This window comes from Triturus cristatus, chromosome 8 (assembly GCF_964204655.1).
Source record: "Triturus cristatus chromosome 8, aTriCri1.1, whole genome shotgun sequence".
Taxonomy (NCBI): domain Eukaryota; kingdom Metazoa; phylum Chordata; class Amphibia; order Caudata; family Salamandridae; genus Triturus; species Triturus cristatus.
In genome coordinates, this window is record NC_140591.1 from 459,498,192 (window position 1) to 459,510,576 (window position 12,385).

Sequence of the window (12,385 nt, forward strand, 5' to 3'; positions counted from 1 at the left end):
CATCCCCCATCCCAACCCCCCTCAGCAGGAAACATCATATTTGGACCAGTTTATTCGGTACCCAGAATGATCGCTGAATTATGCAAATATCTGGAGTAACCAGCTGACCGAGCTAGTAGCCTGATCCAGCTATAGAAGTTAGGTCGAAAGCCCATCCTGAGCAATACGGCAACAATGTAATTCCACAGTATACTGTCAAAAGCCATCCTAGCATCGAGGGCTGTCACCAACACCCTCTTCGAGACGGGCGGCTCAATTTGGCTCAAGACCCTGTACAGACGCTGGAGATTAAGCCGGGTTCTGCGATGGGGCATGAAACCTGATTGATCCGGGTGCATTAATGTCGCAATTACCCCTCTCAGCCTAGTCGCCAGCACCTTGGCTAGCACTTTCGCCTCCGTGATAAGGAGGGATATTGGCCTGTATGAGCTACATTGGGAGGGTGGTTTGCCTCCCTTGTAGAGAACTACTATCGTAGCCAGGCACTGGTCACTCGGCAGGGACCCTTCTTCTAGGGCTTTCTGAAACATGGCCAGCATAGGTTTGGCCACCCCTGCTGCGCAAATCTTGAATGGTTCAACTCGCAAGCCATTAAGGCCTCTTGTTTCCCCAGACTATAGACCCCCTAATGACACCCACCACTTCCTCCTCCATCAGGTCTGTTTCTAGGCCCTCTCTGTCCTCCTGCACCAGCATCTGTAGATCTAGTGTGTGCATGAGTGCTACACTATCCAGTTCCGATGCTGGATCCTGGTGGGGGGATTTATATGTACCTAATGTGGGGCAAACGTCTTTGCTTTATCCACGTTGGTCATGCGTGTTGCCCCGTTGGCGTCTTGTACCAGGCCCTGTCTCGGTCTCTGCGCTTCAACCAGGCTAGAAGCTTGCCTGCCTTGTCACCGACGTCGTACAAACAGCGCTGTGTCACCAGGGCATATTGTCTAGCCCTATTTTCTGCAAAAGCTTGAAGGGCGGCTTGCTTCATTCTTAGTTGGTGGGCCAGCCCTCCAACCTGTCTGGTACCTCTAGTTTCTCCAGCTACTGAACTTTCTTTTCAATGGTCTCAAATTCCAGATGTTTTTTTTTTCTTCTCCCTCTATAAGGGCGAGGACCTGGCCCTGCAGCACTGCCTTGTAAGCTTCTCACAGTACACATGGGGAGTCCACTATTCCCTGATTTTCTTCAAAGTATTGGGTGGTCCTATTTTTGATTTGATCTTTCATCTCCCTCTCTTGGAGATACCAAGTATCTCTTATAGGGAACAATAGGATGGTCTTTGAGGGCCCCTGTAGATATAACCCCACGGGTGAGTGATCTAAAATGCCCCTCACATTGATTGTTGCATTCCGAAATAATCCAGCTGATGTAGTATGAGTGAGGAGATAATCTAACAGAGTATAACAAGTGTGCGCTGAGTAGAAGTGTGTGAACTACCTGACGGAGGGATTATGCTGTCTCCATAAGTCAACCAGACCCATAGCTTCAACGAACGAGGGTAATGCTCCCCTGCCCGCTCCCAGTTCCACTCCGCTAACCCTATCTAGGGCAACATTCATGACCTCATTTAAATCTAGTCCAAGTACTAATGTTCCTGCCGATAGACCTAATATTAGCGCACCAGCATTCGTCAGAGTACCAGCATGTAGGCTTGGAGGGATGTGTAGGGAACAGAGGTTAATTGACTTGCCCTCCCATGTTCCTGTCACTGTCACAAATCTGCCCTGTGGGTCATTCCAAGTGCGGGGTGCTGTAAAAGGAACTGATTTCTTAAGCAGTATACCTGCTCCTCTGGAATCGGTCATGTAGCTGGAATGGGCAATTAGTGTGTACCCAAATCTGTCTAGGGCCCTCCAACATGTGCCCCTAAGATGTGTCTCTTGGAATAGTATTATATCCGGAGCATGTCTCCGTAGATACTAGAGGACAAGGTTGCGCTTAATCTTTTGGCCCAATCTGCTTACGTTCCATGACCAGATATGTAGGTCTCTGTGTGAGTGGTGGGTCATTTAGCACATGAAATGTGAAAGTGGGTTCGCTCCCCAACCGGGACAACCCTGCCCCAACTCTGGTAACTATTCTCCCCAGATCTCCCTGATATCTCCCAACTCCCCCGCCAAACTAAGTTTGTAGAGATGCATCAATAATAGAATGAAAAAAAAAACAAGTAAAGCATGCCTCAAAACCCCTGCCTTTTATCTACATGTAAGTGAAAGAGAAAATATTTTGAAACTAAATGCTTTTGTTGAGAGTAAATATGCAGTTGAGCAGTTCTAAACCCTCTTCCCCATCATTGAGTAGTCAGTGAGTGCTCATCCTCATTTCCCTTGGAGGAGCCAATTTATTTTTCTTATACAATTGGTGGGAGGTGTCAAGTATTCTAAACACTCGGGTAAGGATTTGATTTCCTGTATATACTTTAACAATAACCATCTCTTTGAGTACCAAGAATATAGCCATCAGATATAAACGCAGGTCTGACATGCTATCTGTTAATCAATCTACCGCTATGGATTCTGCTAGTTAAAATTGGATTCACAGTTTGGTGTTGGTCATTGGAATGGATCCTCTATCAGTTGTTGCTGATTGGCTAACTTTGACTGATTGGCTAGTAGCCACAAAATGTTTATCATCTGACTTTAACTTTAACTTCAGGTTTTACCTAGACAGTAGGGATACTGCACTGGGGAAAATCCATTGTATTGACTTCACAGCTAAAAATCTGCATATGCATGAGTTTATAAGGTTATCATTCACTATTCTCTGACAATTGGATATTTCACATTCCACCACAGGGAAGTGTGAGGTCGAATTGGACAGTTAATAGGTCATTATCAAAAGACGTCTAAGTGGGCAAAAAGTCCCAAAGCATTGTGTGATTAAACAACTATATTTCAGTTCTAACTTGTACTTAAAAGTTGATATACTGAAAGGGACGGATTCAACTTTGGGCTATAACTCTGTTCCGTATCTGTAGTCTGAAGGCATAGAGAGATCAAACCGTTATAAAATGTTGCACATAATTCAGTAAAAATTGTCATTTACAGAGAATGCCCTTTTTTAAAAACAGCCTGTAATTTACAATGTGTCATCCATTCAACAGGTTCCATTTGGCAATGGGGCGGACGTCACAGAATATAGATTGGAATGGGGAGGAGTGGAAGGTTGTATGCAAATTTGTTACTGTGGTACTGGTCTTTCCTATGAAGCAAAGGGACTCTCACCAGCAACTGTTTACTACTGCAGAGTTCAGGTAAAATAGAAATCATTGTGATTGTCCCTAAAATACTGCAACATTTTTCAGATGGTTACATTGATATCTTCATTGCATCTTTATTTTTGTTAATTTTCAGGCAGTGAATGCTGCAGGTGTGGGTCCCTTTAGTGAAGCAGTTGCATGTATGACTCCTGCCTCGGTACCAGCAGCCGTAACTAGTCTTTGGGGAGTGAAAGAAGATGAAGTGGAAAGTTTACAATTCTCATCTTCGACATGCCTGGCAATTCAGTGGGAAAAACCTTGTGATCATGGATCGGAAATTACTGGCTATTGCATAGACTTTGGTGAAAAGCAGCCAGTTGTAGTTGGAAAAACTCTATTCTACATTATGGACAGTTTACAACCAGATACAACTTACAGGTATGCAAACAGTCTCAGGCACCCAAGCATTTTAAATCATCTGAATGTCAGGTAGTCTCAATATGTGGTGGCAGCCATTTGCATTTTCACAACTTTCCATAAGGCTTTTTACACTATTAAATGGCAGATAATACCAGACGTATCTAGTTTTACCTTGGTTCAGGTGGCATTACAGAAATGTTGATGTCCTGGTCAGGTCAGTTTTTTTGCACCACTAAATCAAAACCTCTGCTCTCTCTGTTGAACACACATTTTTTTTTCTTTTTTTACAGAATTCTTTCTTGAGCTACTATGAAATATGTAGGTTTTAAAATGTACCAGACAGACTGAGAAAGTAGTTAAATCCTCATGCCCACCCAGTGGTAATTGGCTGTGCAGCAGGATGATGTCAGTTGGTCTAAAGTTTGTGACTCTTAAAAGGTGAAAAATAATCTAAAAGTTAGTTCTTGAAATTCTACCAATCTCAGAGCACTGAGTTTAAAGCCCCAACTTTGTGCTCTACAATGACAAATGAGGACTAGATCACAGTAGGTCCAATGATTTATCATTTGTGCTAAGAGTCATCACTTCGATTCAGGTGCTGAGAATCAAAGTCATTATGAGAACCCTGGGAACTCACTTTAAGAAAATAATCTCTTTTTAGAAACTACGGAGCATGGGCACTGTCTCTTGTCTACATCTGGTTCTGCTGCAAGTGGTTAGCTTTTCTGGCAGCCTAAAAAATATGACTGTTAGACCTAGCATCCTTAGCATGGTTTCCCCTAATTTTTTGCCTTCTGACCTCCTGTTTTTGACTGTTTTGCTGAACTTAGCTAATGCAGGTTGTAGAACTCGTTGCACTTTTGTTATTGCTCACCAGTGCTAAAGTGCATGTGCTTTGTATCTAAAATTTTATAACAATTGGTTTATCCCTGATCGGCATATTTGATTTATCTATAAGTCCCTAATACAGTGCACTACATGTGCCCAGGGCCTATAAATCAAATACTACTGGTGGGCCTTCAGTACTGATTTTGCCACCCACATAAGTAGCCCTTTAAACATGTCTCAGGCTTGCCATGTTGTCCTGGAAAATTAGCCTACTAGCCAGACACAAACCTTCCCTTTTATTACGCTAAGTCACCCCTAGAGAAGGCCCTGGACAGCCAAGGGTAGGGTGCAGTGTACTTAAAAGGTAGGACATGTACTTTTAAGTTTTACATGTCCTAGTAGTGTAAGGCCTATCTCTCCCATAGGATATCATTGGAGCTGAGTTGTAAAATTTTATAAGTGTAGCGCCCAATTGGGAAAAGGTAGGATAACCAAATTTGGTGTCTCTGGGCTCACAAGTTACAATTTTTTTGAGAAGTTCGTTTTTAGATTGCAGTTCTGAAAATGCAACTTTTAGAATGTTGGCATTTTCTTGCTTAAATCATTTGGTGGCTTCTGCCTATTTTTGGAATACACGTCTAGGGTGGTTGATAGCTGGCTTCCTGCATTCCCTCTAGAAAGCCGCACACAAAGAAAGGGTAGGTGTGCCTGAGTGATCATCTGCATGTTGATGGGTCTGGCTGAGCAGGATGAGGTGGAGGTTCTGACACTTCTACCTGAAAGGGCTGTGTTCTGTCCACACACAATGGGTTGCATACCCCCTCTAGTGAGTCTGGAGCCATGGCAGGGTCTTGTTCACTACAAAGACCAATCTTTGAAGTCTCCCTACTTCTAAGGCTAAATGGGTATAAGTACTGGACCTCTGACAACATGTACTCAGAACACTGATGAAACTAAGGACATTCTGCAAGGAAGAAGAGCTGCTGTGCTGTAGGAGGGGCTGCCACTTTGCTAACTGCTTTGCTGTGTTGGCCCGCTGCCTGCTGATTGCCGTGCTGTAGGAGGGTTGCTACTTTGCTCCCTGCTTTGCTGTGTTGGCCTGCTGCTTCTTGTCTTGATGTGTTGCCAATGAATTTATTGTTTTCCTTAAATACAATAAAATTGATTATCAAAAAAAAAAAAAGTGAGAAGGACTGGATCTGCTCTCTACATCCTAAGGACTTATGTTTCTCCAAGAGCTTGTTGGCTTGCTTCCTGTTGTTGAAGTCTCAAGGCTATCAAAGACTTCACCTTACAACTTCATCCCCGCACCTGAACTTTACCTGCTGCAAGTCTTGCTCTTCCAAGTGGTGCGATTCCAGTCCAGGGACTTTGGATGTGAGTTTAAAGTGCTGCATCTGACAGAACTTCTGCTTTGACATCTCTGCGTCGATTGGAAACCGAAGTATCGCCTGCCGCAACCTCGGGATTGACACATCACCGCCGCTGCAAGGTGTGGACACGGCGTTCTCCTCGCTCGCGTTCCACACTAGGCATTTCATCCATGAAACGAAGCCTCACCACTACTGACTTTTGTTCTGCGACAAGCATTAAGGTACTTTGCTGAGTGGGCCCTGCATGGGTCCTGTAACCAGTTTGCACTCTGTATCGGGTGACCTGAACTCTTGACTTTGTTCAGTTCCAGTGCAACCTACAGTTACCCTAAATCACTATGTGCTTCTGAGCACAATTTTTCACTTATTATTTAAATTTTTCTATCTTGACTTGTACTTATTGGATTGTTGTAGTTTTGTTTAGAATATGCTAATCTATTTCCCTAAACTGGGGGGAGGGGGGGGGAATAAAAGAGAGAGATATTTAGTTTTAATACATCACACATTGCCTCTTTAGATTAGCCTGACTGCTCTGTGCCAAGCTACGAGAAGGTGAGCACAGGTGATCTTTTAGTGTGTTCCTCAATACCCAGACTAGAATTGTGGTTCCTGCTTGGACAGGGTACATACATGTGCCAACCAGAAACCCTATTTCTAACATTGGTGATCAGTGGTGAGGATAGGACTGGTATTTGGGCAGTGCATATAGTGATAGGTGTACACTGCTTCCCTCTCTGTTTTTTCTCTGATTGATAATTTTTGTATGTTTTCTCAAGAATCATGTCTGTCTAGCGAGCCAGTAGCTGCACCCACAGGAGTGAATTTTGACTGGTAGATTTGGATTCCTCTGTTTTTGACTGTTTTGCTGAAGTTTGTTTTTGCTGGTTCTAGAACTCTGTGCATCTTTTCACTGCTGACCCGTGCAAAAGTGCATGTGCTCTGTATCTAAAATGTGATAACAATTGGTTTATCCCTGATCAGGATATTTGATTTACCTATAAGTCCCTAGTACTGTGCACTACATGTACCCAGGGCCAATAAATCAAATACTACTGGTGGGCCTGCAGCACTGATTGTGCCACCCACATAAGTAACCCTTTAAACATGTCTCAGACCTGCCACTGCTGAGCTTGTATGTGCAGTTTTAAACTGCTTTGTTGTCCTGGCAAGTTAACCTACTAACCTGGCACAAACTTTCCTTTTTATTACTCTTAAGTCACCCCTAGAGAAGGCCCTGGACAGCCCAAGGGTGGGGAATAGTGTGGTTGAAAGGTAGGACATGTCCTTTTAAGTTTACATGTCCTGGAAGTGAAATACTCTTAAATTCATGTTTTACTACTGCAAGGCCTATCTCTCCCATAGGATAACATTAGAGCTGCCTTGTAACATTTTATAAGTGATGCTTCCAATTAGGAAAATATAGGAAAACCACATTTGGTGTCTTCAGACTCTCAATTTAAAAACACATCTTTTAGTGAAGTTGGTTTTTAGATTGCAGTTCTGGAAATACCACTTTTAGAAAGTCAGCATTTTCTTACTGAAATTATTTGTTGCCTTCTGCCTGTCTCTGGAAGACACGTCTGGGGTAGGTGACAGCTGGCTTCCTGCATTGACTCTAGACAGCCAAACACAATGGAAGGATAAGTGTGCCTGGGTGGTCATCTGCATGTTAATGGGTCTGCCTGAGCAGGGTGAGGGGGAGGAGCTGACACGTCCACCTGAAGGGGCTGTGTCCTGTCCACACACAAAGGGTTGCATTACTCCCTGTACTGCGTCTGGAGCCAGAGCAGGGAAGGGGAGGGTATTGTGCACTACAAAGACCTTTCTTTAAAGTCTCCCTAATTTAATGGCAAAATGGGTATAAGTATTGGACCTCTGAAACCACGTACTCAGAACACTGCTGGAACTAAGGACTTTCTGCCAGGAAGAAGAGCTGCAGTGCTGTAGAAGGGACTGCTACGTTGCTAACTTCTATGCTGTGTTGGCCTGCTGATTGCTGTGCTGTAGGAGGTACTGCCACTTTTCTGTGTTTCACCAAGGGCTGGTTGGCTCGCCTCCTGTTGCTGAAGTCTCAGGAATATCAAAGACTTCACCTTTCAACTTCATCCCAGCACCTGGACTTTACTTTAGTGTAAGTCTTGCTCTGCCAAGTGGTGCCAATCCAGTCCGGGGCCCTTGGATGTGAGTTTAAAGTGCTTCATCTGACCGAACCTGCGCTTTGACATCTCTGCACCGTTTGGACACCTCCTGCCACAAAAATCGGGGTCGACGCATAACCGGCACTGCATGGTCTGGACCCGGCATACTGCACTCAGCAGCGCCGCATCACCTCCAGAATCAACGCTTCAGGGATCAACGCATCGCTGCCAGTGTGTGGAGACGTACAGCACATCATCTCCAGCTGGATTAACCCGGCGCAGCTCCCTTACTTTCCGGCCTCGGCGTTTTGTCCACAGAACCGAAGCCTCACCACTACTGCATTTTGTTCTGAGACAAGGATTGATGTGCTTTGCTGCACTTTGTCATGGGTGGCTGGAACTCTTGACTTTGTCCCATCCAGCACGACCTACAGTAACCCCTAAACACTATTTGCTTCTAAGCTCTAGTTCTCACTAATTCTTTAAAAATTCATATTTTGACTCGTACTAATTGGTATTAGTCGTTTAGGTCTTGTTTTGTTCAGAATGTAATCTATTTTTCTAAACTGGTGTGGAGTCTTTTTGTAGCGTTTTCACTGTGTTACTGTGTGTGTTTCTGCACAAATACTTTACACTTTACCTCTTTAGATTAGCCTGACTGCTCTGTGCAAAGCTACCAGAGGGTGAACACGTGATTTTTTTAGTATGTATCTCAGTTACCTTGACTAGGATTATGGTTCTTGCTTGGATAGGGTGCATATCTCTGCCAACCGGAAACCTGATTTCTAACAATGCTCATGGAAGATTTTCTTTGTTCTGCAGTACCTGCTCTTCATCCAATCAGGCAATATGTACGGGCATACATAAGCAGTAAATAAATTAACAGATGCAACCTCACAGCAACGTAGAAATCAGAGAAAGTACCATCTACAAAACGCAGGTCGTCATTATTATGATTCTAGCCTCACAGGGTCGGATTGATCCAGAAACAGTGAATAGTTTAATTTACTTTGTCAGTTCAGATACACAACATCCAATGGCAACTACACACATTTTCAATTGAAGATACATAAAAATAAGCCCACAAAGTGCATTAGAAAGTTTAACTTATACAATCATGGTTTTAGCTGTGTCTGCCTTTATGTGCCACGCTGTTTGAAGGTGCTTGGAAACCACAAACACAACACACATGCTAGTGTCTGATTTGTATATTCTGAGTAGAATGACACTGTGTTTCCCGTTTGTAAACAAAGTAGCTTGACCCATTTCGGTCTAGGATTCTAGGCCAGGTCTGGTAGCTTAGTGGACTAATGTGGCCACTGTAGGGGCCTGTGTTTGACCTCATGGTCACAAGTTCAAATCCTGGCATGTCCACTCAGCCTTTCATCCTTCTAAGATCAATAATCTGAGTATCATTGAGTTGGGTAACAATAAACAGCTGTTATTCAGTGCTAAGAGACTATTTAGGGTGAGCGTGCGCTTTACAAATACACATTATGTCTTGTAATGTCATATAATGTTATGTTATGCAGCACAAAAGAAGAGAACATGTCTCTTAATTTCATCTGCAGATTTGGACGATGAGCAGCATGTATTTCTTCCATGTCAGTCTCAGGTCAGAATGTCTTAAAAAGAGCCAGCGGTAGGACCCCTGTCCAAAACTTAATGTATAGGTTTCACCCCACCAGGGATAAAATAAAATCCATTTAATGTTTAAATTCATTTTCCCATCTCATCAGTTTGAATATCTTTCTGGCACGGTGGCAGGCCAGCCAGTAGGAGAGCTTTCAATGGCTTGGGGGCTGCAAGGTCGATCTGTGGTTTGGCGAAAGGGATGCGTGCATCCGGGTGATACCAATGTCATGCGTAGCTACACTGTGCCACCAGGTAATAACGATGGATATCCGGGACTCTGAATCCCCCTCGTTCGTACGGGAGGACAAGGGTGTTCCAGCAAATGCAAGGTTGTTTACTTCCCCAGATGAGACGTGTCTAAAGCATATGCAGTTGAGAAAAAAAACTTTTGTTAAGGGAATTTCGATGTTGAACAAATGTAGAAGTTGGGGCAGGACTACCATTTTAACGATGGCTATAAGCCCTACTATAGACAATAGGAGTCAGATCCATCTATCCACCCTGGCCCGAAGCTGGTCCATCATTAAGCCATAGTTTAGCTGCAGTAGGGGGCGCTAAGTGGCGCACGACCAAGATGGCCGCACGCCTGTGAGGCTCTAGACCTGCCGATCAGGGAAATATCCTTTAATCTCATCCTGCATTGAAAATGTGAATACCCGACCTCACCGCGAGACGCCTGAATCGATGCTGATATCGGAGATACCAATTTTGTGTGCCCAGTCTGGAGTGCAGCTGAGAATACGATCGCCGTAATTATAAGCGGACTGCCATGCCCCGGACCGGAGCCTGAGGTGCGGGTGTCTTTGTTGGGAAAGTCAGAGGCCGCAGAGGCGTGGGCGTCACAGATTCAGAAGGCGGGCATCAGCGATTTGCCTCCGCCGCCTTTTTCTCCCAGATAACTGACTCTATGAGGTGGGTGCCTGCTCCGGTGCGCAAGAGGACATTTGCGCTGTGACAGACTACCTGGAGCCGCGGACGGAGTTGCTGGAACTGGCGTCGCGGCTCAGGGGCACGCAGCGCTACGGAGTGGGCAGCTCACAGCGTGACTTGACTGCAGGAGGTGGCGGAGATCTAGCGTTTGGGCGGGCCCGGAGGCTCTCATCGCAGTGCATTTACTTACTCCCTGCACATACCTGGCCTCTATAGACTTTGTTCAGAGCCGGCGACATTATCTTGCCAAAGACGTTGAAGGGCACAGCCGCCATTTTGTCCTGCCGCAAAGCCGCTGCCCGAGATAGAGACGCAGTCCCCTGGGGACTGAACGAGGCCGTTGGTTGCCAGGCGGGACTCCCACTCAGTTGCCTCATGCGCGCATGAACTGTAGCCGGTGCTGCGCATAGGATCTGCACCTCACCCTACACTTGCTGCAGATGCTGTTACCGACGGCCATTTTGTGGTGGTTGGACGCAGGGATTCATCAGTGGCGCTCGGCCTGAGTGGAGACGGGCAGTTATTCTCCCTTGGATGTGGCGGAGAGACTCGATACTTCACTATCCCTCTGAGCCCTCAGCGGCATTCTGGGCCCCCCCGGAGAGCCTTTGACGCTTGATGCCCCCATATCACCATTGCATTTCAAGTCCCCGGTGCGTGCCCTCACCCGCATATCTTATAGACACTGCGCCAACGCAGGCGTAGCAGCCTGAGGCGAAGATTGGCCAGATAAAGTTTATTTTGAAGCCGTGAGAATTGCTTCTGAGCACGAAATTGCCAGCACTAAACGCCTAAGTCTACACGTGGAAGTTACCACTACTGGAGATCTCTGATCACTGGGTTACGCTTGACGTTGACGGCGCCCCTGGAGCTCCTGCTTTACGCCTCTGCTCTGTTTATCGGCCTACGAGATGGGGCGCACCGACACCAAACAAACTAAACTCTCATTTGAAACGCACAAAGCACCTAGATCGAACTCGTTGGAACATGCGGACTCTGATGCAACCGACGCGCCTGAGGACGACTGGAAGGCTCTCCTGCTGGGCATGAAGCAAAGCCTCACATCTATAGATGCTAAAATCGACACGATTAACATGCGGATGGAAGTTATGGTCAACAAATTGGATCAACATGAGCTACGCCTAAAGGAGGCCAAGACCAGGGTTTCAGATCTCGAAGATGGCGCTACCACAAGCAGGGAGCAGATATCTGTCTATGTCTATATGGACAAGCTGCTCAAGATTATCGCCGATAAAAACGAAGACTTGGAGGTTCGCTCCAGAAGAAATAATGTCCACATCCTTGGCCTGGCGGAATCAACCAATGTGGGTCGTACGGAGGACTTCATCGAAAAGTTGGTTGTGGACCTATTTGGCAGAGAATCCTTCTCAGCGCACCTCACGGTGGAAAGGGCGCACAGATCCCTGGCGGCTCGCCCACCCCTGGGGGCGCTGCCAAGACCGGTGATAGCCCGCTTTCTGAACTATCGTGATAGAGATGCGGTCCTGCGCATGGCCCGCAAAAAGAAACAGGTTCAATATGAAAACACTACGCTGGCGTTCTTTCCGGACTTCACGCAATCAGTACAAGATGCCAGACGTAAATTCTCTGCTGTCAAGAAAAATCTTCAGTCGCAAGAAATCCCTTATGCTATGTTGTATCCGGCGAAATTGAAGATAACTCATCATGGTAAACAGCACTACTTCCAGAACCCGCAGCAGGCTGAAGACTACCTTAAGCGAAACCGCCGGGCAGCGTCCATGGAGTCGGGGGCACGAGGGCGCTCCAGATCTCACTCTCCTTTGTTGGACCCAGGCTAAGACACGTAATAGACATTGGTTCTCCTATGACTCTTATTGAAACCC

The 12,385-nt window shown here is 45.7% G+C and overlaps 1 protein-coding gene across 6 annotated transcripts in view; it reads left to right on the top strand.

The window, feature by feature from the left end:
- The window catches only part of FNDC3A (fibronectin type III domain containing 3A), a 1,314,248-nt gene that overhangs the window by 1,086,830 nt on the left and 215,033 nt on the right, over positions 1–12,385 (top strand). For 5 of the 6 annotated variants that reach the window (XM_085621888.1, XM_085621893.1, XM_085621889.1 and 2 more), the window contains 2 exons: positions 3,101–3,250; positions 3,351–3,634. In XM_085621888.1, coding sequence (XP_085478014.1) covers positions 3,101–3,250; positions 3,351–3,634 — 434 coding nt within the window. The remainder of the gene's footprint in view (positions 1–3,100; positions 3,251–3,350; positions 3,635–12,385) is intronic. The other variant, XM_085621890.1, reaches the window with a different exon arrangement.